This window comes from Canis lupus, chromosome 18 (assembly GCF_011100685.1).
Source record: "Canis lupus familiaris isolate Mischka breed German Shepherd chromosome 18, alternate assembly UU_Cfam_GSD_1.0, whole genome shotgun sequence".
Classification (NCBI taxonomy): domain Eukaryota; kingdom Metazoa; phylum Chordata; class Mammalia; order Carnivora; family Canidae; genus Canis; species Canis lupus.
This window is the reverse complement of record NC_049239.1, coordinates 32,132,011-32,158,585: the sequence shown is the minus strand read 5'-3', so window position 1 is coordinate 32,158,585 and position 26,575 is coordinate 32,132,011. Positions and strand designations below refer to the sequence as shown.

Here is a 26,575-nt window from a genome sequence, read left to right as displayed (position 1 = left end):
TGGGCTGGGGTCCCAGAGCGTGTAGAGTCCAGACTTAACTGTGGCCCCTCCAGGGACCAACCCCCTGCAGCCCAGCCTGTACACCTCACAGGACAGGGAATAGAAGGGGCGAGAGGGGCGGGCCTCCCAAAGAAGGCATAAGGTGGGCAACAGATGTGTGAAAAAGTGCTCCCCATCACTCGGCATCAGGGAAACCCAGATCGAAACCGCACAGAGATACCACCTCACACCATGAGAATGGGTAAAATTAACAAGGCAGGAAATGACGGGTGTTGGCGAGGATGTTGGCGAGGATGCGGAGAAAGGGGAGCCCTCCTGCACCGCGGGTGGGAATGCGAGCTGGTGCAGCCACCTGGGGAAACAGTGTGGAGTGTCCTCAAGGAGTTGAAAATAGAGCTAGCCCTACGACCCAGCAATTGCACTGCTGGGGATTTACCCCAAAGATGCTGATGTAGTGATCCGAGGGGGCACCTGCACCCCAATGCGTGTAGCAGCAAAGTCCTCAAAAGCCAAACTGTGGAAAGAACCCAGATGTCCGTCGACAGATGAAGGGATAAAGAGGATGTGGTCTATATATTTATAATGGAATATGACTCAGCCATCAGAGAGATGAAGTCTTGCCATTTGCAACGATGTGGACGGAACTAGGGGATATGATGCTGAGCGAAATAAGTCAGAGAAAGACAATTATATGATTCCATTCATATGCGGAATTTAAGAAACAAAACAGAGGAGCATAGGAGAAGAGAGGAAAAAATAAAACAAGAGGCAATCAGAGAGGGAGACAAACCCTAAGAGGCTCTTAATCACAGGAGACCAGCAGGGTTGCTGGACAGGAGGACAGAAGGGGTAACTGGGTGATGGGCATCTAGGAGAGCACGTGGGGGGATGAGCCCTGGGTGTTCTAGAACACTGATGAGTCACCTCCCCCCCTGAAACCAGTCGTACACTATATGTTAGTTAATTGAATTTAAATAAAATTTGGAAAAATGAAAAGGGAGGCTAGCCTCAGTGAAACGCTTCCAAGGTAATAGCTATTGGTATTCACTGTCCCGTGCATACAGGGACCCCCCGAGTGGGGGAACCCCAGACATGGGCCCAGCGTCCTGCGGGCGGGTCCCACCTCCGGCCCCTGGTTAGTGCCACTTCCAGCGGTGCGGCCACCGGGGCCGCGAGGAAGACCGGCTGGCCTTTGGCAATGCTGGGGGAGCGGGGCTGCTCTGGGTGCTCTTGCCTCGGTCTTCCCTTCTGTCCAAGGACCCTGGGAAGGAGATGCTGGATTCCGGGGGTGGACATGGGGGCTCCCGGGCTCTTGCCTCCGCCTGCAGCCCTGAGCTCTCGTGGACATTGCCCCAGGCTGGCACATCCCCTAACCGGGCTCGGTTCTGTTTCCTCCGTAGCGTCCAGACCGCCGTGATCAACGTCTTCAAAGGGGGTGGCCTGCAAAGCAACGAGCTCTATGCGCTGAACGAAAACATCAGGTACGTGGACGGCGCAGCCAGGGGCTGTCTTCCCCCCGTGGGCCTGAGCTGGGCAGTGGGGCCACCCCCCTACCCCTCTGCCCCTGGGAGCCTTAGCTTAAGGTCTTTGTCTGCTTGGCTCTTGCTGCTTCTGCCGACTTGGCCTGGCTCCTATGGCTACTGAGTTCTGACACCCTTATCTGTGTAGACTTCTGACCCATGGAGGGGTCATCATGCATTTATTTTTGCGTAGAGTGCCCGTAGCAGGGGGGCCCCGGGGGGGGGGCAGAGGGATGACGTACGGCAGGTGTCCTACGGTCTATACATGTGCATCGTGCCCCACGTAACCATCGGGGGCCGTGGGAGGTAAGACGGCCCTAGTGACTGTGACCTTGGCACGTTTACCGACTTAAGTGACTTACCAACGTCTCTGTGCCTCGGTTTCTCTTTATGTGAAACAAGGATGGTGAAACGTGCCTCCTCCCAGAGGGATTCTTGTGAAGGTGTAAGTTGAGTTGTCATACAAATGACCCGTCGGGACAGGACGCGCGCACGCGAGGTACTGGTGGCTCTCGTTACCGTCTGTGCTGCTGCCGCCATCACTGTTAAGCGTTGGTGCTACAACCCCATAAGACGTGGCCCTCGAGGGGTTTGTTGGCTCCCAGAATCTTCCCAGTGGTGTCGGCTTTACAAGAATGTATTCACTCTGTCAGCAAATCTGTGAGAGCCTCGTCGTTGCCCAGGCACCGGAGGGGCAGCGCTGAGCCAAGACAGAGGTAGGCCCTGGCGCCCTGGGATTTAGTCAGTCAGGGAGATCATCATTCGTCAATTAATCATACTCGGACACGTAAAAGTGCCGCCGTGACAGCTGCTACGACACACCTGTTGTGATGATGACACGTCCGTGTGACTCGATTTGGCCGAGGCCGGGGCGGGGGGCGGTGGGATATCCTGCTCATGCTCTCTTCAGGAGGATCAGTGGGAATGAACCAGGTGAAACTGCAGGTGCAAAGGTCCTGCGGTACAAATGAGCAAGAAACCAAGGAGAGGCCCACGTGCGTTGACTATCGGGGTGGGGGCGGGTAGTATGATCTGGCTTGTGTCTTGGTGAAATGAAGGCAGAGAGGCCGGCAGGGCAGCCCAGAGCACCAGGATCTCCTGGGGACGGGAGGTTGTGCATCAGGCCTTTCGATGCCCTCCTGTACTTCCCTGGGAAGTGTGGAGCGTCCAAGCTAGAGACCCAACCCCCGAGTGGGTGGGACCATGAACAAGGCCATTATTTGGGGCCTGTTTACAGTTCTTGGCGCCCCGTGTGAAGGATCAGTGAGGCGTCTTAAGAGCTCTGCTCTCGTTAAGACCTTCAGGGCTCAGGAGGAAACTGAGGTGTGTTTGGATTCCTACCCAGGAGCTCAGATGTCGCGTAATGGTTATACAAACGTGGGAGGGAACAACAGAGCTCGTCTAGCCCAGGGCCTCCTTTTACGGAGACGGAAACTGAGGCCCCGCGCAGTCGAGTGACAGGGGCAAAGCTGGGTCAGCCAACCCCTGGGTTGCAAGAGCTCGACTTAAGATCCTGGCCTCTCGGGGAGGGTTCTTCGGCCCACCGTGGACGTATAAATAAATAACCCGGTGACTCAGGGACGTACTCATTGTTCCTCACTTTGGGAGGCTGATCCTGAAATTGTACTTAACATTTTTGTCGGCAGGCAGCTGGGGGCCCCTGCCGATTCCTCTGGCCGCGTCGCGTAGCCCAGGGGTCGCGAACTCAGGACCTTCGGGGGCCCAGCGGGTCTTCTGAGTGGGTGAGGCCGGCCTCGGGGCGCAGAGACGGGCGCGCACCCCCAGCTGAACAGGGATTGCCCTGGCGGGACAAGGACGCAGGGCCCGTGGCATGTCCACTTGTTTCTCGACCGGAAATGAAGGCTTTTATGTGAGATTTCCTGGCTTTTAAATGTTGATAAATAATCCGAATTCCGCCCCCCCCCCCCCCCACCAAACATTAGCACAGGTCAAAGCAAACGCATCTGTGGGGCGTCGCCAATGGGGGCTGTCGTAGTGCCAAGGCCGCCTGGATGGAGGCTCCTGGGAACACCCTGGGCACCCCTCGCACACATTGGCCCACTGGACCCGCCTCACAGCCCTGCGAGGCAGCCGGTGTCCTCGTAGTTTACCCGTAAAATGGAGGATAAGAAAAATAAAATGACTCTCATCCAAGGTCACCGAGCTATAGAAAAGGGTAGCGTCGGGACTCGAACCCCGATCACCCAGCTATAGAAAAGGGTATGGTCAGGCCTCGCACCCCAGTCACCCAACTACAGAAAAGGGTAGAGGCGGGACTCAAACTGCGGTCACCCAGCTATAGAAAAGGGTAGGGTCGGGACTCGAACCCCCGGCTGACTCAGACACCAGTATTCACTTGCCCAGGCTGCCGTAACCAGCCCTGCAGACTGGGTGACCTACACCGTAGACGTTTCTTTCTCACGGTTCTGGTTGTTAGGAAGTCTGAGGTCAAGGGGCCCGCAGATTCGGCTCCTGGGAGAGCCTGGTTCCTGGCGGCCCGCTCGCCGAGCCTCACAGGGCCCCCCCTTTCTGTTTACAGGCTCTCCCATTTCTTCTGACGAAGGTGGCTAAGCCCATCCCGAGGGCCCCGCCCTCATGACCCCATTGAGGCCTGATGACCAACCACCTGAAGGCCCTGTCTCCAACGCCAGCATGCCAGGAGCGGGGGAGGGGGGGTCCTGGAACATAGGAGAGTGGCAGGGACATGGATCCCTCCCTAGCGACACCTGCGCTCCCCGTACTGTATCGTAGGGTTAGAGGTCTTAGACCAGAAGAAAGGTTGGTCGGATGGTCTTGGTCTTTGTCTTCTTCTCATGACGCCTCCAGGACCCCTGTTTCATCACGTGCTGTGCTTCCTAACGCCCATCTGAGAAGCACGATGCCCCCTCCCCGATTCCCCCTTCCAGTGTTGGGTCTGGGCTGGGGGGAGCGGTTTGCTGGCCGGTCCTTCCTATAGTTTCGAGGCACGTTCAGGCTGGTGGGAAACCCGTGTGGTTGGGGTTTGACACGGACCGCCCACGTGTGACTGGAGCCCAGGAGAAGTCAAAGCAGAGGTCCAGGTCCCCATGGTCTGGGCCTTCTCTGGGCGAGTGGCGAGAAGTGGAGACGGGTTTTACATCACGGACACTCAGAGCCTGATTGAGAAGGTAGGACGCCAGCTGGGCGGAGATGCATGGCCCGGTCCCAAGTGGACTACGGGAGCCGGCCCGCACCTGCACCCACGTCTGCCGGCGCCTGCGTGGCAAGCAGCACAACTGTCCCTTATTTCTGCAACCGGAATGCCTAGACGGGCCTGCCACTCTCTGGCTAACCTTCACGTGGACGCTTGGGTTTTGATTTTCCTTTTCTTCTCTCTTTTGGAAGCAGGCCTGTAAACTTGACAGGGTTGAGGCAAGCCCAGTACGGGGAGAGGGGCGCAGGGGAGGGGAGGCAGGGGCACAGGACATAGGAACGTAGTGCAGAGAACGTGGAAGGAGACAGGACTGGTGATTGCCGAGCCCACTTGGCGATCAGTCCTGACAGGTCTTTGTGCCAGGAGGATCTGTGCTAGGTCCAGTAGAAATTTTTTTTTTTTTACTTGTTAAGAGAGTTGCCTCCAGGGCACCCGGGTGGCTCAGTGGGTTAAGCATCTGCCTTCGGCTCAGGTCATGACCCCAGCGTCCTGGGATCAAGGCCCTGGGTTGGGCTCCCTGCTTGGTGGGAGAGTCTGCTTCTCCCTCTGCACCTCCCTGCTCCTGCTCGCTCTCTCTCAAACAAATAAATAAATGTTATTTTTTAATAGAAAGTAGTGTCCAGATTCAGAGAGGCTGGGACTCAAGATTGGCTGCGTGACCTTGGGCAAGGCACTTTGTTTTTCTCGGTCTCTGCTTTTCTAAAACGGGAGTGATCACAGTCTCCGCCTCACGGTGGTCGGGAGCACTGAGATAATGCTAAACACGCCGTGAGCGCGCATCCAGTGCGTAGTAGATGTTGAGCATCGTCATTCTTACGCTTGTGAAGTGTGGGCGACAATGAAGCGATAACACGACAGGCGAGCGCCGGGCAGTGTGACTCACCGCGTGGACCGTCTTGTGTAAAGATTCCTCCAGCGGTTGGGATGCGGTGAGCTCACCCCGAACGAGAGATGGTCCAGGACAGGGCTCCTCCGAGAAGGTTCCGGACTTGGAAGTTTGGGTGAGGAGCCAGCTGTTTCTCCTTTCCGCAGAGAAAAGAACGAGAGGAAATGACTCGGTTCTCCGTTCCACTCAAGCCAAACGGTAATAAACTTTGATGGATTGCCCACGTCCAGAATCGGAGCGTACGTAGGGCGGTTTGCGTGGGTTGCCACGGCCAGCCTTGGCCTTCTTGCCAACGGCGTGCCCGGGAAGCGTGAACTCATTTAAACATTATTGATGCAAAAAAGGTTGACCGGGAAGATGAAGGTTTCTTGTGACTAGGTGTCAGAATGCGGTCATCATAAGCCATTTGGTGACTTTGGCCATCGAAAATGAGCTCTGGCGTAAATTTTAGCAGGTAGGCCGCGGGGTAGCAGTGAGGAGGACCTTTGGGCGAGTTCAAAAACATGTTATTAGTAGATCAAGGGGAGGATGTGGAGGCCTTTTTTAAAGAACGAATTCATCAGGAATGTCACACCTCCACGAAGCAGCACATTTCCCCCCCGAATAAGTCCGGGCACACGGTCAGTCGGCGTGAGGACCGCAAGTCAGAACTGCCTCCGACAGCAGGGCTCGCGTATTGTCATATCCCCAACGGCAAGAATATGACCCTTGAGGAGAGTGAGAGCCTTCTAGTGGGACCCGCGCTCGTCACGGTCCACCACGCGGCCCGCCCGAAAATCCCACCTGTCCTGGCTGGTCCGGGGTGCCCTCTGGGTTTGCATTCCCTGTGGGGCTCCACCGTGGCTTTGAACACGCGGACGCGGCTGCAGTTCGGCAGTGGTGGGGGACATGCGTGGGTCTGAGGTTTGAGTTGCATGAGCTCTCCTGGGAACCAGAGTAGCCAGACCGCCTGACACCAGAGCACGTTCTTCTCGAACATTCCTTTCAGCCAACCAGGCTGGTGATTGCGTGTGACTACGAAGGGTAAGAAGGGTTAGAGGAGTCTGCAAGACTCATGATTTACATTGATTGGCGCTTCTAAGAGCCCATGCACGTGCTTTCTTGCACTTCTTGGTTAGTTTGCGGGGTGGCGGGTGTGGAGGGAGCGGCCACTGATCCCTGTGTTCATGCGGTCGGTGGATGCTCGCGGATGCTGGGCCAGATCCTGGGCTGGGTTTGGGGGAAGCCGTTGAGGTAGGTGGTTCTAGCTCTTGGGGAGCTGCCTGCAGAGAGAGAGAGCGGGGGTTGCAGGGGCCCCTGCGGGGTGTGATGGCACCAGGTCGGAGGCGGGGTGCTAGCAGAGCGCGGGGCGCCGGAGGGGTGCCCAGGATGGGCCCATAATTGTCTAGGGGCAGGTGATACCTCAGCTGAAACCTGAAGGGTGAGCAGGAAAGGGTCGGGGCGGGAAGGGCAACTGAGGCCATAAGCTCCCTGCCACTCCTGTCTCCAGGCCCTCCCGCCCCTGCTCCTCCCCAGGAGGACTTTTTTTTTTCTCTCTCTCTCTCTGCAGAAATGAATGCTCAGAGGCGAGGTTTCCGGAAACCAGAGATGAGTTATCTGCAGCTGGCCCGGGGCAGGAAACTCACATTTTCCTTCTCTCTCCAACCACGCTGCTTCTGTTCTTGTCGGGAGGGAGGCGGCGGGGAGGAAACCCCAGAGATTTTCAAGGAAAGAGGAGGTTCCAAGAAACCGTGCTTGATCTTTGACGGCTCCGAGTTGAAACGCCCTCCTTCTGAGTCATGTGGCTGCCCGAGCCCCCACCCCGTCCCAAAAGGGAAAACGCACCTCCGGTCTTCCCATCCCCGGGAGGGCGTCTGCTGACGGCAGGGAGCCGGGACGACTCCCCCCGAGTTGTAGAGCGGCTCAGTAGCCAGGCTGGGATTTGAACCCGAGCCTCCCGTGTTCTTAAACACGTAGCAGGTAGGCGGCCAGGGTCACCCAGAGCCCACATTGTCCAGGTCCAGGCCCGACGTCCCGGGGCCTCGATCGGCTTCCCGATGCTGGCTGGTGAGCAGGGCCTGGGCTCCTGAGGCCCCTGCTGTGGGAGGGCTCAGGGCGAGGTCTCTCTTGGGCCTAGGGCTCTGCCTGCGTCCCTGCGGGTCCTGGTGTCCCCTCTGGTGGACACGCTCGCGTGGCTTTGGGGGCAGGAAGAGTAGGGAGAGGGAAGTGGCAACTTGGAAACTTCTGGGGCTGGCCCGTGTGGTGGTGGCTGGCCTGCACAGTGTTTAGAAATGTGGATATCTCCCGTAAAACTCCAGGCCTCTCTGGAAAGTTCATGTTGGGCAACACAGGATGTGCAGTCAGGCCCGGAACAGGGGGCGCCAAGGCCCGGCTGCTGGTTTCAGGGGAGCGTGCTACGGCCTCCGCTGTCCAGGCCGGCCCGGCCGCCCTCACCCGCCTCAACTACCTGCCCCCATGAGGTCCACTCGTCTTGAGTGACGGCCTACGTGTCCGGCCCCGGCCAAGGCTTGAGCATGAGCCTCCTCATCTGTGAGATGGGGTGGATTCCTCCCACCCACGGAGGCGGTGGAGGACTAGCGGGGCTGCGGGCCGGCTGCCTGGCGTCGTGTGTGCGGCGGGATGAGGAGGTCGGCGCTCCCGGCTGGCTCCCAGCGGAGCACGTGGCCCTTGATCTCGGGGGTTGTAAGTTCAAGCCCCATGTTGGGTGCAGAGATTACATAAAAATAAAATCTTAGGGCAGCCCGGGAAGCTCAGTGGTTGAGTGTCTGCCTTCAGCTCAGGGCCTGATCCTGGAGACCCCGGATCGAGTCCCACGTCGGGCTCCCTGCAGGGAGCCTGCTTCTCCTTCTGCCTGTGTCTCTGCCTCTCTCTTTCTCATAAATAAATAAATAAAATCTTTAAAAAATTTTTAAAAAATTGAATCAAAAAAAAAAAAAAGGTCAATGGAAGCTCTTTTTGGGTTTCCTCCATCTTTTTTTACCGTCCCCACTGTCGCCCACCAGGTGTGGGGATCCTAGCATTCTCCCTGGGCCATGGACACCACCCCGATGCGGCCAAACAAAACAGACCCCAGGAGGCACGGGGCATGTCCATGCACGTGCTTCAAGAGGCCACCTCCTTAAACTATGTCCTGTTGCAGGAACGAGGGAGGTGACCTTTGAAGGATTTAGTGATCAGGGTGGAGGGGGACTGACCAGCTTACAGTATCAGGAATGGGGCCTGGATTGTGAGGAGCACGGGTTGGGTCCGGCCGAGGCGCCAGGTTGGAGGGCCTGAGTGCCCGGGGCAGCCCCTGGTTGCCCGATGACAACCAGGCAATATTTAACGACTCCTCTGACTGTTGGCAAAACACGAGCCCCGTGACACCCGTCCACAAACTGCTTCAAATCCCCTGGGATTTTGCTGCTTTGAGTCTTTCCTCCTGTGCCAGGGAGACCGTGGCTTGTCCCCGAGGTGGTCTCTGTCCCTCTTCTAGGCCGCTCCTGTGCCCTCTGTCCCCCACCTCACCCCCGGCGGTCCCCATGCCTCCCCATTGGGTGGGATCCAGCTCTGGCAGGGCCTTGTTTACTTTCAAGGCTGCAAAAGTGGGAAGTTGAGTTGACAAGACAGTGAGGGGCGAGATGGCGGGTCTGTGTAATAACAGGAAATCTTGTCATCTGGGGTGGTGTCTCGCCCAGTCAGCCTGGGGAGGGGGGCGGGGGAGTAGGGGTGACATAACACAGACCAGTGAGTGGTTCCCCATTTTTTTCCCCCATGGTGGCCTTTCTGGCTGAACCTTGTGCCCCGTTTCCCTTTTGGGTTGTTGGGTCCACATGAGCGTTCCCTTGCCATGACGCCTGGGCCCCCACTTCCTTCATCCAGATCCCTGGCTGCTGCTGATGCTGGTGCTACTGGTGGTGGTGCTGGTGGTGCTGGTGGTGCTGGTGCTGGTGCTGGTGCTGGTGGTGCTGGTGGTGCTGGTGCTGGTGGTGCTGGTGGTGCTGGTGCTGGTGGTGCTGGTGGTGCTTGTGGTGCTGGTGCTGGTGGTCATGGTCATGGTCAGCAGCAGGGTTCTATCTGCAGATGACACCTGGTGAGGAGGCCCAGTATGTGATGCAGGAGAAGCCGGAGCCTCAGCCAAGCCACCTGTCCCCCCAAGTCCGACCCCTCCCCCATCCTTCCTCTTTACCCTTCCACCGTTGAGGTCTGGCCCCCTTCCTGAGTCTCACCGGGGTTTGGGAATAGGCTGGTCCGGCTGCCCTTTTAAGAAGATGCTGGGAAGCCGTGGACTCAAGGGCTTGGGAGTCCTTGGGGATCTGCAGCCCTGGGCAGCGTGCACCTGCCCAACCTTGTGGGGGCCAGGGCTGCTCTGGGAGCCAACCGGTTGAGGATGAACTCCCTTAGCCCATGTAGTAAGTCTGTAGCGCAGTATCCTCACTACCGGGGAGCCCCAGCCGGGGAACAGGTGTAAGGAACTCACCTGAGTCATCACAGACAACGGGCTTCAGCCTCCCCCCCCCCCCCCGCCCCCAAGGCCCTCAAGCTCCATGAGGCGCCACCCCCCCGCCCCCCGCCACTGGCCAGTCCTGTGCTCACCATTCGCCCTCCCCCCCGTGGTGACCTCTGGGGGTCGGCCTCCTGGTGTACAACAGGCAGAGACATTACTACCATCTGAGGGCTTAAAGGAGGGAACTCATGTTGGGTATGTCGCAGACGACAGTGCCTGGCGCCTAGTAAGTGCTTAATAAACTTCCAAACGGGGGGCGGGGGGGGATAATCATCCAGCTCCACCCTAGGAGCAATGTATTCCTTATTTTTGTTTATTTGTTCCAATAAGTAATTGCATTCCTGTTTTCAGGGGAAAACACCCTAGGGGGAGGTGGAAAAAGTGGAAGGGGAGCTGCCCAATTCTTAGCACCCAGGCCTTGGCCAGGACAGGTGTCCCAGGGATCGGTGATGAGAGTTTTCATCTCTTTTGCATCTAGGGAACCACACACCACAGGCTGGTGAATTCTGAGGTCATTCCTCCTGCTTCGCTCCTCTTTCTCGTGCTTTGCAAACTAAACTTACAAAGTCCGTGAGGAAGGTTACAGGGTGAGCTGTCCCAGTGTGAGTTTGGGCCTACACACCTCTAACGCTGTGATGCTTTATTCTCTGTTCTTTTTTGGAGGAGACAGTGCCCCTGTGCCTCACGAGACCCTGGCCCCCGGGTGGGAAGAAATCACTGCCCAGGCTCTGCTCATCCCTCCTCCTAGCAGCCAGCACCGTGTCTGACACATAGCAGGTGTTCAGGAAATGCCTGTGACTCAGCGAACGGGCTCGTGGATCTCTATCCTCTCTGTGTTGCTCTGGAGGGAAGCTACTGCCGAGTTCCCCCTGGAGATGGTGTTTCAAGACAGAGACGTGGAAAATCCCTCTTTCTCTCAGTTCAGCTAAGATCATGGTTTTCAGAAGTACCCTTTCCTTGTAAACCAAGTGCAAGGCGAGTAAACACCAAGTATAGAAACAGGTTGGAGATTTTGCGGTATGACTCAGCGGCAGTCTGCGCCCCGATGGCTGGGCCAGCTCTGACCTCCTCCCCACTTTCCTCTCTGAGTTGAGTTCTCAGGCTGCCAGGCTGAGGTGCATTGGGGTTGACCAGTTCTTGGGCCTTGATGGGATTCTTCGTGACCTAGGGCCACCCGCTTTCTGACATTGCTACCTCGCTGGGAGCACGACCCCAGAATTCCTTCTTGGCTGCAAACCATCTAAACCCTGGTGGTGGTTCTTGTTAATTAAATTTTTAAAAAAATTTTTGAAGATTTTTTATATTTTATTTTTATTTATTTTATTTTATATTTTTAATATTTTAAAATATGTGTCTGCTGTGTTCAGAAATTTTGACCCCATGAGGTATGTACCATGAAGAATCGAGTGTATGTCAGGAACATATATATGGAAAAGCAGCCGGGGACACTCCACAATTTATAGGAGACCCACACAGCAGGGCTCTGTGTCTCCTCCTAACTTAAAGGACTAAAGTCTGCTAAAATGTTTCATTGCCCTACTTAACTTCCAGCAAGGATTTCAGCTTTCTCCAGCTCCTTACTTGGGGGGGATGGAGAGGAGGAGCCAAAACCCGGCGTGTTTGTATATACTTTTTAGGATGCACACATGCGCCGTGTGTTTCAACTATTTCGGTTCACAGGGCCTGTGGGAAACCAAATCACGCAGCCGTTGCAGAACAGTAAGTTAAAAGAGCAGATGTGACACCTGAGTGAATTGGTACTCTGTAAATAAAAATAAAAAAAAATTTTTTTAATTAAAAAAAAATAAAAATACATATTCTTATTTTTCTCTTATCTTTTCACAGGGTAGCATACGATACACACTGTTTGGCGTCTTGCTTTTCTTTTTTTTAACTTAATATAACCTAGATCTTTACATATCATTAGAGTCCTCCCCCCCCCTTTTTTTAAACCATTGCATAGAATTCCATTGTACGAATGGACCATTAATTTTTGGTGAGCACTTTACTGGTGCACATTTGTGTTGATTCCCATATTTTGCTTCAGCAAAAACTCTGTGTGTATACGTGTGTATGTGGGGACCTTGTGTAACACATCGCATGCTCAGAAGGAGGACAGGTCTTGTCGGGGACAGAGCAGCTTACTGAATGCCCCCCCCCACCCCGCCCCACCCCAGAGCAACAGGATGTTGACCTAAGTGACCCGATGGGGTCTGTTCCGTTTGGCTGAGTCTACATAACCATACCTCGCAGGACAGGGCCTTGACCTCAGGATGGAAGGAAAGGACAAACGTCTGGTTCTCTTCTCATACCCGGTCATAAATCGTCCTTTATGTGTCAAGTACAGAAAGCAGATCGTTGTGCAGACTCCCGCGTCTGGCTCCTGCTCCGTGAAGGACTGAGGATCCCCCTCCGTGTGGTGCAAGCATCTCCCCGAGTCCTCTGCTCACTCCCCACCCCCCACCCCCCAATCACCATTGCTCCTGGTACGGCTACTTCCAGCTTCCGTCCTTTTCTGCTGCGCCCTGGTCTTGGTGCCTGTGTCAAGTCAGCTCTTCAGCCTCTGCTCCTCCCTCAAGCTTGGTCTTCCTGTGACGCCCCGCAGAATCCTGGCCGTGGCCGTGGCCGTGGCTTGCTGGTACCCAGTGGTGCTGTACCTTCTCCCTGTAGGCCGCAGCCCCCCGGCTTCCCCGGATGGGTGGGGGGCACATACCTCTTGGATCCCCCCGTTGGGGAGCCTCGTGACGCTCCCGGAGTGCCGCCGTGAGGAGTCCCCGGGCAGTCACCACCCGTCTGACCCTGTCCAGCCTCAGTCAACGATGCGCACGTAGAGGCGCACTTAGAAGGACACATAGAGCCCTCCTCCGCTGGGCTGCAGACAGTTTTCCGTAGCAGCTGACCTTGAAGGACTACCTTGCCACTGGCCTCTTTCTCCTTACATTTTATGAAGCATCTTCATGAGCACAGTGTTGCCCAGCGTGGATGCCTCAGGTCACCTCTGGAAAGAGCCCATCGCTTGGCGTCAGGGCCGGCGGGGTCCCTCAGCATGGTGAGCGCCCAAGAAGTGCTTGGGTAACTCTGTTCGTAGTAGCTCATTATTATCAGGACTTGTCTTTGCCCCCTTGGGGGAAGCTTGGCTTCTTCACTTAGGGTTTCGGGGCTTCCCAGTGGCCATGAAGACCATGCTGGCAGGTGCTTCTCCCTCCAGCAGTCAGAAGCGGCCTCCCTGACTCTTCCTGTTCGAAAGCCTCCGTCTGGGGCTGCCCACTAGGTTTCTGTTTTCTGTCTAAGAGACGCTTCTGGCCTCCAAGGCTCCTGCCTGCGGCCTGCTGACTGATGCAGGCTCCCCGGCCCCTCGCCAGACCCGCCCACACCTGGCCGAGCTGCTGGGTTGTGTTCATGGGGTGGCCTTCCAGGAGCCTGCCGTGCCGTCGGACCTCAAAATGCACTGTCCACCACAGGCACGTTTTCTGTCGTGGGAAAAGGAAGGTCTTTTCCGAGGTCGACATGTGTTTGCAGCTTTCCAGGGGTCTTTCTGACACAAGGATTTAGATCATGGATGGTCTTTCTTCTTCCTTTGCACTCCTATTGCACCTATGATCTGCACATAATAATACCTCAGTGTAACTTCCCGTTTCTCCCACAGCGACATGTGGGAACACGTTCTTGGGGTGTGTGCGTGGGGGGGGAGGTTGTCAGAAGCCTGAGCGTTTGTTCCTTAATGACCATGATGGGTGGGATGGGTCAATGAAATCATTTGAAGTTGTGAAGAGTGTACCCCCCTCCCTTAGGAACTCACCGGATTTGGGGAGCCAGTTATTCTTGTTTCTAGCTTCCTCACCCTCGTTTGGATTAAAGAAAGAGCAGTAGGGCAGCCCTATGACTTGTCACAGGGAGAAGGGGGTCTGGTGCCAATACCTCTATCTTTAAAAGTCTTTGTAGCTCTGAAGACTCTGAAAGTGTCTTGCGAGTGTCTTTATTAGCATGCTATCGATCCGCACTGCCAAGGCCTCATCTGTTTCTTTGCTTCTGTGTGTGTGGTGCCAGCACAATGTCTGGCACAAAAAGGACAGCTCGATGATAAACGTTTGTTGCTGGATAAATAAAATCTGTTTTCCCGGGTGCAGTCCCCTTTGAAGGACTTCCTTGGGGCCGGGTGGTAAGACCACCCAAGCCACGGCACCAGGTCCCAAGTCCTTGGGACCACCCAAGCCATGGCACCAGGTTGAATATCCCAACGGATTTGGAGGAGAGACAGGGTGGGAGCATGGGGAGAGATGTTGAAAGTGCAGACGGCCTGGGTTTGAGTCTTAACTCTGCCACGGGCTTGTTCCATTTCTGAGCCTCCATTTGTTTCTTTATCTGCACACGAGGGACGGTAATTGCCCTCCCCTCGCACATCCTTTACAATCTTCGGTTGAAGAATGTGTGAAAAAACAGGTGTTTAAAATCATAAAGTCTACAAATACGGAGGATTACAAAATTATGTTCTTTCTCTTCTTTGCTCTTCTTCTTCTTTCTTCCTTCTTCTTCCTTCTTCTTCCTTCTCCTTCTCCTTCTCCTTTTCTTCTTCTTCACATGAAGCCTGGCTTGCCTCTACAACTCTATTAGAATCTCCTATGGCTGGGTCATGATCTCAGAGTTGTGAGATCAAACCCCACATTGGGCTCGGTGCTGGGCGTGGAACCTGCTTAAGATTCTCTCTCCCTCTCCCTCTGTCCCTTCCCCTGCTTGCTTGCACTTTTTCTCTCTCTCTCAAAAAAACAGCAACAACAAAAAATCTCCTGTGCCTGCCTGGATCCCCCTGTAGGATTTCCACTGGCCAAGTTCCCTATTAGCTTTTGTGCAGAGGTATTGCTAGAGCCTAGCACACGCCCTTCTTAGACCTGGCCTTGGTGCCTCGGCCATTGGTGAGCGTGCCATTGTCGTCCTGTGTCTGTGACCTGGATGCCGGGACCTGTACCATCAAGGGCTGCTTGACGGTGTTTCTCTCTCCCCAGGAGGCTGCTGAAGAGTGAACTTGGATCATTCATTACAGACTATTTCCAGGTAAGCTGCGTGGGTCTGAGCACCTGTCATCACAGTGTACGTGGATATGTGTACCTAAAGGGATGGCCAATACTGTGCACCTGGGCGTTCTTTCGACATCCAGAAGCATGGATACTGAGTCCCTGATATGTGCAGGGCCAGTATGGTCCCTCCTTTTATAGGTCCCTCCTTTTATAGGGATTATGGTCTTGGGCAGCAGTTCTCAGGCTTCCTTTATGCTCTTAAAAATGACCACTTATTTGGGTCATCTCTGTCTTCACCATATGGGAAATAAGTTAAACCTGAGAAATTTAAAATATTTAGTTCATTTACATAGTAAACCTAGGACACATTAGCCTAAACATGTATTTTTTTGTGTGAAAAATAATAACTTTTTCGGAATAAAAAAAAAAAAAGAAAATAGAAGAGCGGCATTGTTTTCTCTTTGCAAATCTCTGCACTGTCTGGCCCCAGAGAAGATTGCCAGATCCTCAGATCCCTTCCCCGTTCAGGCTGTTGTGATATTGCACATCATGTAGCCTCTGGGAAATTGCACGGGGCACTCACGGAAGATGCAAGGAGAGAAGGGCAAAGCCTCTCTCACGGGACCCCACACGTTCCCTCCCTCCCCCGTGGATGGCATCTGCTTCACTGTAACTGCGCATACCCATACCCATCAGTAACTGCATATTTCTTGTTGCTAAGCCTCCTGGCCTGTTTTGTTAAAGATGATGGGATCAGGGGATCTGAGGTCCCTCCTGCCCAAACACTGTTGTTACAGGGCTGCTGAATTCAAGTTCTGGGCTCCCTGGGAGGATGGTCGCTCATCCACGGACACAAGTGGTTTCCCCAACTGTAACCACAGGCACGTGGTGGGGGGACAGCGCGCAGGCCATGGGGATGTGTTGTTTGACCGAGTAGGGAAGTGGGTGACACTTCAGTGACGTCAGAGTTCCCCTCTTTTTGCTTACTAGCTGACTGGCCCCGGGCAGGATGCCTCGTTGTCCCCATCTGTAAAAGGGGAACAAAAATATGACCTACCTTCGAGGTCATTGTATGGCTTCTGTGAAGTCACACGTGTAAAGCACTGAGCACATAGTGTGTGGGGAGGGAGGTGGGGGGACGGAGTGGGGAGTGGTCAAGCCATGGTCCCTAAAGCCAGGCTGCCCGGGTTCAGTGCCCAGTTTGGCCACTTACTAGCTGTGTGCCCTCGAGCAAGCTGCTTTCCCTCTCTGTGTTTCAGTTTTCTGTTCTATAAAAACAGGGCTGATAGGACCTTATCTTGATAAGGTTGCCGTGAGGACTAAATAGGTGATTATTTGTCGAGTGTTCAGAACGGTGAGGAGCACGGAGGAAGACGGAGTAATGCGGTCATTAAATTTGTATGTGTGCATATTTGTCATTGTAAAGTGTCACCCATCCCTTTTAATGGGAAAGTAATATAAAAACATAAAACATCTTGGTTTTTTGGTTGCCGATGTTACTGCATCTCCAAGGGGAACATTCTTTTAAGACAGCTTAAAGAGTTTTTAGGTCTTAAAAACAACACAGTTACTCTTCTTTTTCTTACTAAGATTCGGGAAGCTTAAACTTTTATGTGCACTTTTTTTTTAAGACTTTATTTATTCATGAAAGTCACAGATAGAGAGGTAGAGACACAGGCAGAGGGAGAAGCAGGCATGCAGGGAGTTCGATGCGGGGCTCGATCCCAGGACCCCGGGGTCACAACCTGGGCCAAAGGCAGGCGCTCAACCGCTGAGCCACCCAGGTGCCCCTTATGTGCACTTTTAAAGAATGACAGCTGTCAGTCCTCTAACACACATGCACACGCACACACATGCACAGAGCAGAAAGTGGCCACTATAAATCTGGATGGAGCAAGATCCAACAGGAACTCGGAATTCAGTTGGCTCAGACGTCTCAGCTGCTTGGAAGAAACCCTCTATCTGGGGAGAGACGAACGTAAAGATTAAGAAAGAGGTAATTAGTGACAAATGTGAATCATCTCAGCTGCCCCTGACTCAAAGATCTCTCTTGTCCTCAGCTTCTTCTCTTGCCGTCTGTAGTGACTGACTTTTAAATCCAACTCCAGAGATGTGGTTTTTCAATCAGTCCTGGAGAAACCTGCCAGGCTGGCCGCCTTCCTTGTTGACATTTAAAATAGACAGTTTGGTGTGGTTTCAATCGGGTTTTAAATGTCAGTTGTCTTTTGGCACGGGGTGGGGGGCGCTTACCCCTAGGATGGGTGGGGAAGGGCGCTGGGGTGGGGACTTGTTTATCTGGGAAGCCCTGAGGTTTTTGGGGGCGGTTAATGCTGCTTACAAAGCATGCCAAACACTTAACTAATAACCACACGTCATTTTTCTATCAAGAGCTTAACCAGAGAAAACTGCCTGGTGAATAGCGAGTCTCTTTTCTGGGGGTGTGGGGTGGGCGCTGGTTTTCACAGTTTTGAATCTGGATTTTTCCTTAGTGTAAGGTGCTAGACTGGAGAGAAAGCTACCCTGGATGCTGTCTATTTAAATGCAGGCTTTAAGTCTCATGTAGGTGGGGAGCCCTTTTTTAAAAAAACAACAAAAAAAAGCTGTTTGGTCACCCAGTCCTTGGAAAGTACCTGGCATATGGTAGATGCTCAGTAAAGTTTCTTGGGAGAGAGGGAGGGGCTGTCTACCACAGATTCATGGGCTGACTTTGGGTGGTACAGGCCGTCCGTTAAACAACACCAGCCTTCGCGGCTGGAAAGTACTTCCCTTCCTTTCCCTTTAGCGCTTCTGATTGTGCCAGGAAGAGCCTTGGTTTGCACCACTGTGTCTTTTACACTTCTGCGGGACTTGGCCATCTTCCTTGTTTCAGGAAGACAGGGCAGGCCTCAAACTTAGTGTCTTCAGCTAGGGACACTACTTAGGATTTCGTAATTTTTTTTTTTTTTTTTGCATTGAGTTAGTGGTTGAGTTACATTTTTTTTTTTTTTTTTTAAGAGACTCTATTCATGAGAGACACAGAGAGGGAGGCAGGGACAGAGGCAGAGGGAGAAGCAGGCTCCCTGCAGGGAGCCTGATGCGGGATCCCTGGGATCACGCCCTGAGCCAAAGGCAGAGGCTCAACAGCTGAGCCACCCAGGTGCCCCAAGCTACATGTTATTTATGGCAAATGATGTTGCTCTAGTTTCATTTTTAAACATATTTATGTTTTAAAAGGTGGATTGATTTAAGGAAAATAATATGCAAAGAATAATAGTTTAGGTGGCCCTGGCTGTGGCCAAATGGTGAAGGTGGTTCAAGAGAGACTTGGGTTTGGAAAGCCCCCGTGCTAGGTACCCCTCGAAAATGGGCTGGTTCCAAAGCCATGCAAAGTAGAACTCTCCATGAGGGAGGATGGAGGGGAGGAGGGGAACCCAGGAGGGAGGCTTATGGAGGCCAGCCTTCATGGTCACCTGGCAAGGTATTTTCAAGAAGCAAAGTCTGAAGGGGCTCAAGGAGGGACATTCCTTCAGCAAGGAGGAGGGAGGAAGGTCCAGGGACAAATAAGAAACAGAAGCCCGGGGGTGGACAGGTAAGACCCCAAAGCCATGGATGTGGCTGTTGGGGAAGATGATGAATGGGCCCTTTGGGCACGGGGCTCCTCTAGGTGGAGGATCAGATGGCCGCCTGCCGGCCGCCTGCACTCACCAGCAGGCTCCCATCTCCGGGGACCCAGACCCCAACACTATTTTGTTGCAAAGCCTTCCCTGTGACTCTGCTTTTGAAAGTGAACGTTCTCATCCGGTAGCTTTAAAGAACGAGTCATGAAAGAGTATCTTCAGGGAAGAATAATGAAAATGACCCGAGGTGAAGGCAGAGGGGAAGCAGGTGGAAAAACCATGCTTATCTTGTGTCTGCACACACGGAAGACGGGCCCGTTTGAGCTGCAGAAACGCAGAGAGGTTTCCGGGAGACACTGGCCCCCCAAATCCGACATTTCCAATATTGAATTTTCGTTTTCTCTCTGTTTTGAATTGCACCTGGGAAGGAGACCTGGGGTCTCCCAGGGGAGCCCTGTTTCATAGAGACAGCTCTGTGGGATAATTGGTTCCTTATAACTTTGGAAATTGATGATACGAAATGCTCTGCATTTTTCGATCACCTAATTAGTGGTTAGCCACCTAGGTGGTGTAGGGTGTGGGCATGCGAGGAGCTGCAGCCAGCATTTTCTGCGCTCCAGTATCTCCTGGCTGTGTTGTGTCTGTCGTGAACTTTCCCCCAAGTCCAGAAAGTTAAATTCCCTCGTGAAGCCGGACTTCGGTTTGATACAGAAACTCAGACTATAGTCAATGGCTCGGAACGAGAAAGAACCGAGGGAAAAGGGAAATTCAGTCACCCTGATGCCAAAAGGGCAAGCGGGGACCTCCGCCTCCTGACCAGATTGGCGAGAGTCCCAGGAAGCCAATTTCTTCTTAGCTCATCAGTATCAGGGAAGATTCATTGAGGGCTTGTGACACATGACAGAGCCATGGGGGCATCGTGGCCACTGTGGAGTTTGAGATTGAAGACAGAGCAGGGATGTCGATGCGTCTATGCAGGTACCACGCAGCGTCGTGTTACCTGAAAACCAGAGTGGGTGGTAAAGGCTTCCAAACGGGCCCAGAAGGAATGAATATATTTTGTAGGGGCAAAGATGGGACTCATTAGAATCCACAGATGGTTGGGTGGAGAGATGATAAAGAACAGGGAAATTACTTTGTGTGACTTTTTCTCCCCCCTAAACCCAAATGGAATAGAGGAGGGGGGGTCTCAGCTCCTCTTTGGTCAGCCTGGGAAGTCTGCTACAACAAACGGGATTCCCCAAATGGGAAAAGATGGTTAGGTGCACAGAAGGTGGCAAGGATGGGGCGTTGAACAAGTGGGGCGAGCGCCAGCACAAAGACACGGAAGAGGGAAGCAGATGAGACTTTTAGGCGGGAAGATCGTTAGAGGTCGCATTTCGGATTTGGCCAGTACTTGGAAGAAAGGCCTTGTGGAGTTTGTAAGTATTGGGGTGGCCCGGCCAGCTGTGGTGCCTCTCAGCAGCTTTGCCAGGCTCCGTCGCCTGGGCAGCTACCTGAATTCTTTGCAGTTATTTGAATATTTTTATTGTACTTTTCTCACATCTTACGAAGACAGATGGAAAAGACGGGTCTCGTGGAAATGATTAGCGTAGGTCTTAATATCATCGAGATCAAGATGAAAATCAGCGGGCATGCTGACATGGCAGGTGTTTAGAGTCGTTGGACTTAGGTTGTGGCACATTCGGCTGTGGGAGAAGGAACCTGTAGGTACCCAAGGCTGGAAGTATGTCTCCCCAAGATGAGGCGTAGTTAGGGATTTTGTGATCCTTCCAGCTCTGTGGGCGTGGAACTCCTCCTTGTATCACATAAGTGCCCTGTTCTGCACGGATATGCGTTTTCAGGAGCCCATCGTGTATGAAGTTGGGTGATGTCCCATAGAGCGGGCAGGGCCAGGTTCAGGGCTCCAGTGGAGGAGGGATAGGTTCTGGGAACATGCACGGGGTTCAGATGCGGGGAAGCGTGCAGCGGTTCAGGGGCCTGAGGAATAAAGAACGGAGTTGGAAGGGCCGAGAAATATTTGTTAGGCGTGGAAAACAGCTTTCTCCGAGGCTGTTGAAGAGTTGTCGGGAGGACAGACACAGGAATAGTCCCGACAGCTGGCATTTTCAAGCATTTCTGCACCAGGCATTGCTGTCTAAGCTGGTGGTTCTCAAAGTGTGGTCCCCGGACCAGCATCTTCACCGCCACCTGCCAGCCGTGTTGGAAAAGCACATTTCCGGGCCCTGCCTCAGACTCACAGGATCTGGGGGCCAGCGGTCCGTGATCCCGATGCCTATGCAAGTCTGACAAACGCCCCGAGCATCCTCCCCGTGCCAAGTCTCTTACCCCTCCTGACAGCCGATGAGGAAGATTCTGTTACTGCCGTTTCACAGACCCTGCGGCTGAAGCCCGGAGAAGGGATCTTTATCCAAGATCGCACAGCTAGTGCAAGTGCAAGGAAGAGCGCGTATCAAAGCCAGGGCCATCTGGCCACAGAAGAAAAATCTCCTGGATTCAACTTTAAAAGTTAAAACGCCCTTAAGGCAACCTCTGAAAAACCCTAAGGAAGAAAAACGTCTGTGTTTTCAAATTTTATTTTACTTTATTTTCTGGAGTGCGGTGACACGGACATGGACTATTTTCCGGCGTCCTTGTAAAAAAGGAACTTAAAAAAAAAAAGATTTTATTTATTTATTTATTCCTGAGAGACACAGAGAGAGAGGCAGAGACTTAGGCAGAGGGAGAAGCAGGCTCCCTGCAGGGAGCCCAGTGTGGGACTGGATCCCAGGACCCCGGGATCACGCCCTGAGCTGAAGGCAGACGCTCAGCCGCTGAGCCACCCGGGTGCCCCGGGTCGTGTTTATAAGCCTCTTGGTTGCTTATCTAGGAAGGTATCCAGGTTCACAGGAAATGCAGACGTCCTTAGAGACGATGACTATACTTTCAAAGTCACAGAGGGGGAAAAGGAGGTGGCCCGCTGTTTCCCTCACTGGCTGGGCGCCAAGGCCGGGAACCCCTGTAGGCCTCAGATCGCTGGAAAGGTGCCCAGGGTAGAACTGTTGGCTGGCGCAGGCTCTCTCAGTAGGCACGGTGCCGGGCTTCTAGACGCCTCCGGGTGGGAAGGGATATCTCGTTTGGGGATAGGGTCCCCTGGGGAGCCAGGTGGAGTTCTCCCGCTGGCCCGGGAGCGGGTAGCCGAGCCTGGGACGCCGGAAGCAGGAGTGAGCCAGCTGGCTGCGGGCCTTGTGGTAGGGCTCAGTGACGTCACCCGAGATGCCCAGTATGTGGGAGCCTGGAGCGGATCTCCTCTACTTTCCCCCGCAGTCAGGAACGCAAGCAACCTCCCAGCTGCCGGGGCCGGAGCACTCGATGGCCGAGAGCACCAGCCCTCCTGCCGGGACCATCTGGACCCCAATCCCTGCCAAAGCACTCCCTGGGGGGTAGCTGCAGGCACGTCACTCCACCTCTCTGAGCCTGGTGTTCTGAGCGCCGAGCCCGTTGTAATCATGGTACCTGCCTCAGAAGGCCGTTGTGGCTTCAAGGGGAGATGTCCCGTCTGCAGAGTGCTGGGTGCAGAGGGAGCAGTCGGCATAGGGTAGTGCATATCTTTGCATCTTGTAGTGTCATTGCTAGAATAAACCAGGGGCATGAACTGGGGGAGAGACCTGGGTTTGGATTCAGACCAACCCGGGTGCTGGTTCTGGTCTCACTTGTGCTAGTTTGCTTCTCTGAGCCTCGATTTCTTCATCTGTGAAACAGGCATAGTTATAATGAGCTAGTGCATGAGAGGGTTTAGTGCGGTGCCTGACAAGAGTAAAAATCAGTAAGTAACTCTCCTGTCCTCCCATCGCCATCATCATCATCATTGTCGTTGCCATCATCATCATCATCATCCTCATCGTCATCGTAATCGTCATCATTGTCATCACCATCATCACCATCATCATCATCATTATCATCATCATCATCGTCATCATCATCATTGTCACCATCATCGCCATCATCATCATTGTCATCACCGTCATTGTCATCATCATCGCCATCATCGTCATTGTCATCATTGTCATCATCATTGTCATCACCATCATCGTCATCATCGTCATGGTCATCGTCATGGTCATCATTGTCATCGTTATCATTGTCATTGTCATCATCGTCATCACCATCATCGTCATCATCATCGTCATCGTCATCATCATCATCGTCACCATCATCATCATTGTCATCATCGTCATCATCCTCATCATCATCATTGTCGTTGTCATCATCATCATCCATCGTCATTGTCATCACCATCATCATCATCGTCGTCATAATCCTTGTCATCACCATCATCGTTGTCATCATCATCATTGTCCTCGTCATCACCGTCATCGTCATTATCATTGCTAAAGCAGTAGAAGTGACGGGTGGCCGGCAGCCTTAGCATTTACCGAATCCCCACTGTGTGCAAAGTTCTTCCCTCTGGGAAGATGGGCTTAGTGTCCTTCTCCCCACCTCCAGGCCTGAGGGGTTCCCTATTTTCCTGAGTCCCCCCGGTGGGGCTGGAGAGGTGCCTGCCTGACAGGGCACGCTGGAGACAAGCCCACCTCTCCTCTGCCCTCCCCCACCGCCTCCTACCTGTCCTCGGTGATCACCGAGGTAGGTAGGATGAGCTGAGTCGGTCCCTGCCCACTCAAGATTGGGTGGTTTTACTGCCTTTCCCTAGACATCCTTGTTTCTTACATTTTTTTCCTAGCTGAACCTCACTTTTCTGCTGGCAGCCTACCTTTGGATGTCTTAGAAAAAAAACAGACGTGCCAGCTTGTTTTTCGTGCCCAGGCTCCCGTGCCGCTTCATCGACAGGCTGTCTGTTCCACGTCTAAGTTCAGTTATGGGTGGGGACGAGGCACCGAGTAACGACAGGCCTCCTTCCAAGTCCAGATCCTTTCCTAGGTGGCTGCTATTGAATGTGAGCTTTTTATTTTTTATTTTTTTATTTATTTATTTTTTTTGCCTTGAAGCCTTAGGACTGGGGAGATGGTGGGGTCGCTGCCACGGGGCAGGGAGTGGGACCGGAGAAAAGTGGGGTTCCTTGCGGCCCTGACACCACACGGCTCCATCACCTCTGCCTGCCACAAGCAGGACCCCGGCACCTTCTGGAATCAGGCATTCGTCAAGGGCTGGGAATGCTGTGAGGTGGGTTCCTGGGGGAGCAGGTGCTCGGAAGACAGACCGGAAACGATGGATGCCCCATTCAAGACTGGTTCCCCGCCCCCAGCTTCCCCACCTCCATTTTTTTTTTTTTTAAGATCTCCGCAGCCTTAAGCCCCACAGATGTCCAGTTGGTATATCCCTGAGTGAAATGACCAGCAGACAGGGCGGATTTCGTAATGTACAGGGCTCAGTGCGGACAAAAAAAATGTGGCCATGGGCAGGGTGGGGAAACCAGGCTCCCTTTTCTTTGGGCTTGCTGCTGCAGCCCGTGGTGGGCAGGTGGCCCCCCCAAGAGATTGTACCCTTCACACCCTCAGCACACAGACCAGGGGTGGCCAAGAGGCCCCCTCTGAGCCACCAGCACTTGAGCCACAGCCCTGCCAGGTATGCACCCAGCCCTCCCCTCCCTGCAGCTGGACCTGGGCCCCCACCCACGGGACCCTTTCTGCCATCTGGAGACTAGGAGGATGGTGGGAGGTGGGCAGGGGGAGGGAGACCCTGCAGTGGGGCCAGCCAGCACAGGGGTGGGGAGCAGGTGTGGAAAACCCCTTCTGGGGAGGTGGTAGGAGGCTGGGCCACAAGGGAGCTGAGGCCCCCAGCCCTGGTACCTCCTCCATTGCCCCATCCAGTTTTAGTTGCAAAGCACAAGTTCAAAGATAAATATATTGAGAATTGAAGCAGAGCATTAAGGCCAAGCGGGAAGCCCTTCAGACCGTGAGGCCTGCAGCCACATAGGACCCCGACCTCCCGAGGGTCCTGCTGGACGGCAGATTCCCGGGAGAGAAGACCGTTGGCTCAGTCGGAGCCTGGGTCAGGGGTGGGGTGGGAGCCAGGCCGGCAGCTAAGTCATCGATGCAGGCTGTGGTTGGGGGGTTTGAGCTTGCACAGTGGGGCACAGGTCCACTAAACGGATGATGGGTGCTTCATGGGGCGGGGGGTGGGGGTGCTGGGGGCTTGGCTGGCCCCAAAGATAGCCTTCCTCTGGGTGCACTTGCCAAATAAAATTCAGAGACCAGTTCTTCGACCGTAAAATAAGAACAAAATCTACAAATGCCTAGGGATAGAAAAAATTTGCAAGATGCTTTAAAAAAGGTGCTTTAGGCTCCTTGGAAGAGGAGTCCACCCAGATACCTTCGACATGGTGCGTGACCAGTGGATTTTGACCATAGGGCTGGGGAGATTGGCAGGAGGACTAGAAGCCCCTTAAATCCCCCCCTAAGCCCTAGCTTTTGTTGCTCTTGTTTTGGTCTATGTTACAGAATTGCCGTGCTGTGTACCATGAGAATTTAAAAAAATAATTTCTTTTCCATTTCTCCATAATACGCAAGTCATTTCTTTTCCTTGTAAAGAAAAAAAAAAGTTGTTTTTTTTTTTTTTCCCCAAGTGTCTCCTTAAAGGGGGAAGATCTAGGAGAGAGAAGGAAGGAGAACCTGGGCCATCTTTTAAAGTTTATCCCTTAAGATACAGACCAAGCGATTTTTACCAAATGAAGAATGTCAACGAATTTAGGCGCCCTGCATCCCCTTCTCCCCTCTACTACATATCCTGTCCCTTAATCTTGATTTCTTAAAAGTTCAAAATGCTCTTTAGCACCCAGACAGTACCTATACTCAGCAAATGCTCATTAGCATCTGCTGTGTTTGGGGCACTTTCTCAGAGGCACGGGCATCAACGTAAGAAATGATCCTCACCCCTAAGGACCTACTGCACAGGTTATTCATTTCTTTGGTTAACTCATCCTGTAACCTGGACGAGGCTTTTTTAAGTCTCTGTCGCGGTGCCTCCCGTTCTCCTCCACCCCCGCCCCGTGGAACCGCAGAGATGGAACAGGCACCCAGGCTGCCTTAAGAGGGAGGCTTGACCCCATCCGCCCGTGCATCGTGGGAACGTGAGCTTTCGGAGGGCTGGGAAGCAGTTTTGGAAGAAGCCTGGGACATCGTGCTGGTATTAGAGGTGGCGACAGAGAGTCATGGCATCGGGAGCCTCCTCATTGAGTGCCCAGGGGTGCCCTGAGCAGCTCCCTGCCTGGGTGAGAGGGCCCCATGCAAGGACTTGAGGCCTCAGGTGCTCAGAGACATGCAGGTGGAGTCATCGCCATCTGGAAGCGCCTCCGTAACCCTTTCCTATCACAAAGCCTGGCTTCCGATGGTCTACGTTGGGTGCCGTGGTGCTTTCTTGCTGTTGGACCCAGAAGCTCCTGGGATTCGTCTCGGCTGGAAGGTAGAGAACACAGTTGAGGTTTCCCCTTGACTGCCTGTTCCTTCCATAGTTCTTTGTGAAGCAATTGATTTTTTTCCTTTTGTCCTTTGACAGACTTGGTGTTCTCCTCTAAGACGTCACTCTAACTTGGGTTTGGGGTTCCATCTTGAAACAGTGGCCGACTGCTTTTTAGGTCATGTTTAGGTCAAGTTAGGTCATGTCTTGTGAATTTTAATAGGACCCGTGAACTTTGGTGTATATGTGTGAGTCCCAGAAATACGATAGTTCCTCTGATAAAATATTTTAGGTGACTTGATGTAGGCCCATTTGTTACAGACCCTCTCTACCTCCTACTCTATTTGTGAAGATAGATGGAAAGAGCAACTATGATCATCATTGCCCATTACCGGGGAGCACCAAGGACACCAAAAACCGTGTGTGTGTGTGTGTGTGTGTGTGTGTGTGTGTGTGTGTATTTATAATGACTGATTCTTACACGAACTTTATGATATTGCTGGTACGGTAA

At 53.4% G+C, this 26,575-nt stretch overlaps 1 protein-coding gene across 11 annotated transcripts in view; it reads left to right on the top strand.

Moving 5' to 3' along the window:
- The window catches only part of PRR5L (proline rich 5 like), a 142,036-nt gene that overhangs the window by 91,964 nt on the left and 23,497 nt on the right, over positions 1-26,575 (top strand). For 8 of the 11 annotated variants that reach the window (XM_038563012.1, XM_038563014.1, XM_038563019.1 and 5 more), the window contains 2 exons: positions 1,401-1,481; positions 15,065-15,113. In XM_038563012.1, the coding sequence (XP_038418940.1) occupies positions 1,401-1,481; positions 15,065-15,113 (130 nt within the window). Of the gene's footprint in view, positions 1-1,400; positions 1,482-12,596; positions 13,114-15,064; positions 15,114-25,234; positions 26,071-26,575 lie in introns of those variants that run through there. The other 3 variants (XM_038563022.1, XM_038563020.1, XM_038563021.1) reach the window with 3 other exon arrangements.